The following is a 7,450-nucleotide window of genomic DNA, read 5'->3' on the forward strand; positions in this document are numbered from 1 at the left end:
GGGTCCTGAATGATTCCTTATTAAGATGTCGGAATGCTGTTCTGAGGTTTGCTAGGCGCCCATATGCTGCAGCAGTTATTTGGTTGATGTGCGCTTCAGGAGATGTGCCTGGTGTTATACTCACCCCAAGATCTTTTTCCTTGAGTGAGGTTTGTAGTCTCTGACCCCCTAGACTGTACTCCGTCTGCGGCCTTCTTTGCCCTTCCCCAATCTTCATGACTTTGCACTTGGTGGGATTGAACTCCAGGAGCCAATTGCTGGACCAGGTCTGCAGCCTGTCCAGATCCCTTTGTAGTTCTGCCTGGTCTTCGATCGAGTGAATTCTTCTCATCAACTTCACGTCATCTGCAAACAGGGACACCTCAGAGTCTATTCCTTCCGTCATGTCGTTCACAAATACCAGAAACAGCACTGGTCCTAGGACTGACCCCTGCGGGACCCCGCTGGTCACAGGTGCCCACTCTGACACCTCGCCACGTACCATGACTCGCTGCTGTCTTCCTGACAAGTATTCCCTGATCCATTGAAGTGCCTTCCCTGTTATCCCTGCTTGGTCCTCCAGTTTTTGCACCAATCTCTTGTGTGGAACTGTGTCAAACGCCTTCTTGCAGTCCAAGAAAATGCAATCCACCCACCCCTCTCTCTCTTGTCTTACTGCTGTCACCATGTCATAGAACTCCAGTAGGTTTGTGACACAGGATTTCCCGTCCCTGAAACCATGTTGGCTGCTGTTGATGAGATCATTCCTTTCTAGGTGTTCCACCACTCTTCTCCTGATAATCTTCTCCATGATTTTGCATACTATACATGTCAGTGACACTGGTCTGTAGTTTAATGCTTCATGTCTGTCTCCTTTTTTAAAGATTGGGACTACATTTGCTGTCTTCCATGCCTCAGGCAATCTCCCTGTTTCGCTAGATGTATTGAATATTGTTGTTAGGGGTACACATAGCGCCTCTGCTCCCTCTCTCAATACCCATGGGGAGATGTTATCTGGCCCCATTGCCTTTGAGGTATCTAGCTCACTCAGAAGCCTCTTCACTTCTTCCTCGGTTGTGTGCACTGTGTCCAGCACTTGGTGGTGTGCCCCACCTCTCCGTCTTTCTGGAGTCCCTTCTGTCTCCTCTGTGAACACTTCTTTGAATCTCTTGTTGAGTTCTTCACATACTTCACGGTCATTTCTTGTTGTCTCTCCTCCTTCCTTCCTTAGCCTGATTACCTGGTCCTTGACTGTTGTTTTCCTCCTGATGTGGCTGTACAACAGTTTCGGGTCAGATTTGGCTTTCGCTGCTATGTCATTTTCATATTGTCTTTGGGCCTCCCTTCTTATCTGTGCATATTCGTTTCTGGCTCTACGACTGTTCTCCTTATTCTCCTGGGTCCTTTGCCTTCTATATTTCTTCTATTCCCTAGCACACTTGGTTTTTGCCTCCCTGCACCTTTGGGTAAACCATGGGCTCATCCTGGCTTTTTCATTAATCCTCTTACCCTTGGGTACAAACCTCTCCTCAGCCTCCTTGCATTTTGTTGCTACATATTCCATCATCTCATTAACTGGCTTCCCTGCCAGTTCTCTGTCCCACTGAACCCCGTTCAGGTAGTTCCTCATTCCTGTGTAGTCCCCTTTCTTGTAGTTTGGCTTCATTCGTCCTGGCCTTCCTGCTTCTCCCTCCACTTGTAGCTCTACTGTGTATTCGAAGCTTAAAAACCACGTGGTCACTGGCCCCAAGGGGTCTTTCATATGTGATGTCCTCGATATCTGCACTACTCAAGGTGAATACTAAGTCCAGCCTTGCTGGTTCATCCTCTCCTCTCTCTCTTGTAGTGTCCCTTACGTGTTGGCACATGAAGTTTTCCAGTACCACCTCCATCATCTTAGCCCTCCATGTATCTTGGCCCCCATGTGGGTCCAAGTTCTCCCAGTCGATCTCCTTGTGGTTAAAGTCACCCATGATCAGGAGCTTTGCCCTGCATGCATGAGCTCTTCTGGCCACTCTAGCCAGTGTGTCAACCATCGCTCTATTGCTCTCGTCGTACTCTTGCCTTGGCCTCCTGCTGTTCTGTGGTGGGTTATACATCACTGCTATTACCACCTTGGGACCTCCAGAGTGAAGTGTTCCCACTATGTAATCACTTTCTTCTCCGCTGTCTCCTCTCTCCAGCTCATCAAAATTCCAGCGATTTTTGATCAGCAACGCCACTCCTCCACCCCCCCCTGTTCCCTCTGTCTTTCCTCAGGATTTGGTATCCCGTTGGAAAGATGGCATCTGTTATCATACCTGTAAGCTTGGTTTCTGTGAGAGCTATGATGTCCGGTGATGCTTCTTTGACTCTTTCATGCCACTCCTCCCACTTATTTGTTATTCCATCAGCGTTTGTGTACCATACCTTCAGTTTCCTTTCCAACACTGTGGTTTGGGGGGCCTGTGAGGGTGGGAGACCTGGTGGCATACTGTGGGATTCTATAGCTCGGTGTTGGGTGGAGGCTGTGGGTATGGATTGTAGTGTGTGTTGGGATGGTGTGATAGGTTGTATGGTTCTGAGAGTAGTTGTGTGTGTGCTTGCCCTTGCTGTTCTGTTCTGCTCTGACTGACCTCTGCTGGTTCCCTCCTTGTCTCTTTTCCTAGCTCCTTTCGCTTTTTTGTCCTCTCCCTCAGCTGCTGTCGTTCTGATTTTGTTCTGTCTCTGTCTAGGAACACCCTCTTGTACTCTTCCGAGTATTTCAATCGTGGTTTCTCTTGGAGGATCCTGTTCCGCACTGTTTCCGTCCTGAGAATCAGCTTGATTGGTCGGTTTCTCCCCTTCGAGTACCCCCCTATTCTCTGAAAATTTACAATCTCGTCCATCTCTTCACCTATTTCCGTGATGATTTTCTCAATCTCCTTTCTTTCTTCCTGCTGCCTTTCAGTGTGTGTCCTTTCCTCTCTCTCCTGAAGCCCATGGATAAACACTGATTTTGCCCTTTCTTCCTCCCATTGCCTCACCCTCTGTGACTCTGGATCCTGCCTGTATGTGGTCAGTTTCTCCCTTGATTTTTCCAGTGGCTCTTGATAGCCTTGTTGTGTGTGTATATGTGTGTGTGTGTATGTGTGTGTGTGTGTGTGTGTGTGTGTGTGTGTGTGTGTGTGTGTGTGTGTGTGTGTGTGTGTGTGTGTGTGTGTGTGTGTGTGTGTGTGTATACATATAGTATATAATATATAAGATCTACTAAAAGTAACTATGATCCTTGTAGGTTTAGCGCTTAGTTCTGATTATTATAATACAAAAAATTAACAACTCTAGACAAAGTAAGAACCTCTATGGTCATAAATAAAGTGAGAGTCGAGGTGAATAATTACCAGAATTACAACAGCAGGCACGAGGAGCAGCACTGCCAGGGTGGAGACCCACACCTCGTTGGCCAGTGGGTAGTAGAGACTGAGAAAGCGAGGCTTGAGCACTGGCTTCAGCATACAGAAGGTCGGTGATGCGTATTCGTAGGGATAGGAAAAGTCGTAGTGCTCAAGTCGTGCTGGCAGAACAGCATAGATAACTGTAGCCATGAACGACACTCTCTCCTCAACCTTCGTCGTCACCTGTTAATGGACAGGTTAACCAGAGATTTTTTTTCACGTAGTTCAGTTTACAGGCTAGCAGATTAATTATCATTTGAAAGCCACTTCAAAACCTAGAATCTAGGTAAACTGCCACGACCCAGGATGCAACCCACAACAGTCGACTAACACCAGGATACACCCATCAACTACAAGGTGAACAGGAGCAGTAGGTTCTTAGCTTCAACACCTTAGTGCCCTCGAAATCACTAAACTAAGTGTACCCCTGAGGTACCCCTGTGTTCCATAACCCCGGCCTCCTAAATGGAGGAACTCAAATGTCCTGCCTCATCCTGAGGAGATACAATATACCATTGATCTCCAGGTATACTGTACCTCAGTGCACGCAAAATGAATAGTGGAGAGTGGTCATAAAATTCAAAAGCGGCAAAATATTAAAATATATTAACGTGTGTATGAACTTTCATACGTATGTGAACTTTCATACGTAGACACGTGAGTGTGTGTGTGTGCGTATATATGCATATGTGTATTTGCGTATACATACACAAGTGTAGAAATACACATGCGTGCATGTGTTTCTACAGGTATGTATGCACCAGCCTACCTATATAAGCATACACATACACAAGAATATGTGTATACATGTACATATATTAATTTTGTTCGTATGCATGTACATAAATGAATTAAATTCATATATATATATATATATATATATATATATATATATATATATATATATATATATATATATATATATATATATATATATATATATAATCAGCGCTGTATGGCCATTAAAAAGTTTAGCGCTTTGCTATGATTATATATATATATATATATATATATATATATATATATATATATATATATATATATATATATATATATATATATATATATATATATATATATATATATATATATATATATTTATTTATTTTTTTTATTATCACACTGGCCGATTCCCACCAAGGCAGGGTGGCCCGAAAAAGAAAAACTTTCACCATCATTCACTCCATCACTGTCTTGCCAGAAGGGTGCTTTACACTACAGTTTTTAAACTGCAACATTAACACCCCTCCTTCAGGGTGCAGGCACTGTACTTCCCATCTCCAGGACTCAAGTCCGGCCTGCCGGTTTCCCTGAATCCCTTCATAAATGTTATTTTGCTCACACTCCAACAGCACGTCAAGTATTAAAAACCATTTGTCTCCATTCACTCCTATCAAACACGCTCACGCATGCCTGCTGGAAGTCCAAGCCCCTCGCACACAAAACCTCCTTTACCCCCTCCCTCCAACCCTTCCTAGGCTGACCCCTACCCCGCCTTCCTTCCACTACAGACTGATACACTCTTGAAGTCATTCTGTTTCGCTCCATTCTCTCTACATGTCCGAACCACCTCAACAACCCTTCCTCAGCCCTCTGGACAACAGTTTTGGTAATCCCGCACCTCCTCCTAACTTCCAAACTACGAATTCTCTGCATTATATTCACACCACACATTGCCCTCAGACATGACATCTCCACTGCCTCCAGCCTTCTCCTCGCTGCAACATTCATCACCCACGCTTCACACCCATATAAGAGCGTTGGTAAAACTATACTCTCATACATTCCCCTCTTTGCCTCCAAGGACAAAGTTCTTTGTCTCCACAGACTCCTAAGTGCACCACTCACTCTTTTTCCCTCATCAATTCTATGATTCACCTCATCTTTCATAGACCCATCCGCTGACACGTCCACTCCCAAATATCTGAATACGTTCACCTCCTCCATACTCTCTCCCTCCAATCTGATATTCAATCTTTCATCACATAATCTTTTTGTTATCCTCATAACCTTACTCTTTCCTGTATTCACCTTTAATTTTCTTCTTTTGCACACCCTACCAAATTCATCCACCAATCTCTGCAGCTTCTCTTCAGAATCTCCCAAAAGCACAGTGTCATCAGCAAAGAGCAGCTGTGACAACTCCCACTTTGTGTGTGATTCTTTATCTTTTAACTCCACGCCTCTTGCCAAGACCCTCGCATTTACTTCTCTTACAACCCCATCTATAAATATATTAAACAACCACGGTGACATCACACATCCTTGTCTAAGGCCTACTTTTACTGGGAAAAAATTTCCCTCTTTCCTACATACTCTAACTTGAGCCTCACTATCCTCGTAAAAACTCTTCACTGCTTTCAGTAACCTACCTCCTACACCATACACTTGCAACATCTGCCACATTGCCCCCCTATCCACCCTGTCATACGCCTTTTCCAAATCCATAAATGCCACAAAGACCTCTTTAGCCTTATCCAAATACTGTTCACTTATATGTTTCACTGTAAACACCTGGTCCACACACCCCCTACCTTTCCTAAAGCCTCCTTGTTCATCTGCTATCCTATTCTCCGTCTTACTCTTAATTCTTTCAATTATAACTCTACCATACACTTTACCAGGTACACTCAACAGACTTATTCCCCTATAAATTTTGCACTCTCTTTTATCCCCTTTGCCTTTATACAAAGGAACTATGCATGCTCTCTGCCAATTACTAGGTACCTTACCCTCTTCCATACATTTATTAAATAATTGCACCAACCACTCCAAAACTATATCCCCACCTGCTTTTAACATTTCTATCTTTATCCCATCAATCCCGGCTGCCTTACCCCCTTTCATTTTACCTACTGCCTCACGAACTTCCCCCACACTCACAACTGGCTCTTCCTCACTCCTACAAGATGTTATTCCTCCTTGCCCTATACACGAAATCACAGCTTCCCTATCTTCATCAACATTTAACAATTCCTCAAAATATTCCCTCCATCTTCCCAATACCTCTAACTCTCCATTTAATAACTCTCCTCTCCTATTTTTAACTGACAAATCCATTTGTTCTCTAGGCTTTCTTAACTTGTTAATCTCACTCCAAAACTTTTCCTTATTTTCAACAAAATTTGTTGATAACATCTCACCCACTCTCTCATTTGCTCTCTTTTTACATTGCTTCACCACTCTCTTAACCTCTCTCTTTTTCTCCATATACTCTTCCCTCCTTGCATCACTTCTACTTTGTAAAAACTTCTCATATGCTAACTTTTTCTCCCTTACTACTCTCTTTACATCATCATTCCACCAATCGCTCCTCTTCCCTCCTGCACCCACTTTCCTGTAACCACAAACTTCTGCTGAACACTCTAACACTACATTTTTAAACCTACCCCATACCTCTTCGACCCCATTGCCTATGCTCTCATTAGCCCATCTATCCTCCAATAGCTGTTTATATCTTACCCTAACTGCCTCCTCTTTTAGTTTATAAACCTTCACCTCTCTCTTCCCTGATGCTTCTATTCTCCTTGTATCCCATCTACCTTTTACTCTCAGTGTAGCTACAACTAGAAAGTGATCTGATATATCTGTGGCCCCTCTATAAACATGTACATCCTGAAGTCTACTCAACAGTCTTTTATCTACCAATACATAATCCAACAAACTACTGTCATTTCGCCCTACATCATATCGTGTATACTTATTTATCCTCTTTTTCTTAAAATATGTATTACCTATAACTAAACCCCTTTCTATACAAAGTTCAATCAAAGGGCTCCCATTATCATTTACACCTGGCACCCCAAACTTACCTACCACACCCTCTCTAAAAGTTTCTCCTACTTTAGCATTCAGGTCCCCTACCACAATTACTCTCTCACTTGGTTCAAAGGCTCCTATACATTCACTTAACATCTCCCAAAATCTCTCTCTCTCCTCTGCATTCCTCTCTTCTCCAGGTGCATACACGCTTATTATGACCCACTTCTCGCATCCAACCTTTACTTTAATCCACATAATTCTTGAATTTACACATTCATATTCTCTTTTCTCCTTCC

At 43.4% G+C, this 7,450-nt stretch overlaps 1 protein-coding gene across 1 annotated transcript in view; it reads right to left on the minus strand.

Moving 5' to 3' along the window:
• Positions 1-3,564, minus strand: part of LOC128685416 (ionotropic receptor 93a-like) — a 40,799-nt gene extending 37,235 nt beyond the window's left edge. The window contains exon 1 of the mRNA XM_070083088.1: positions 3,339-3,564. Coding sequence (XP_069939189.1) covers positions 3,339-3,542 — 204 coding nt within the window. The 5' untranslated portion in view covers positions 3,543-3,564. The remainder of the gene's footprint in view (positions 1-3,338) is intronic.
• Positions 3,565-7,450: the final 3,886 nt, after the last annotated feature.

This window comes from Cherax quadricarinatus, chromosome 8 (genome assembly GCF_038502225.1).
Source record: "Cherax quadricarinatus isolate ZL_2023a chromosome 8, ASM3850222v1, whole genome shotgun sequence".
NCBI classification, from domain to species: Eukaryota; Metazoa; Arthropoda; class Malacostraca; order Decapoda; family Parastacidae; genus Cherax; species Cherax quadricarinatus.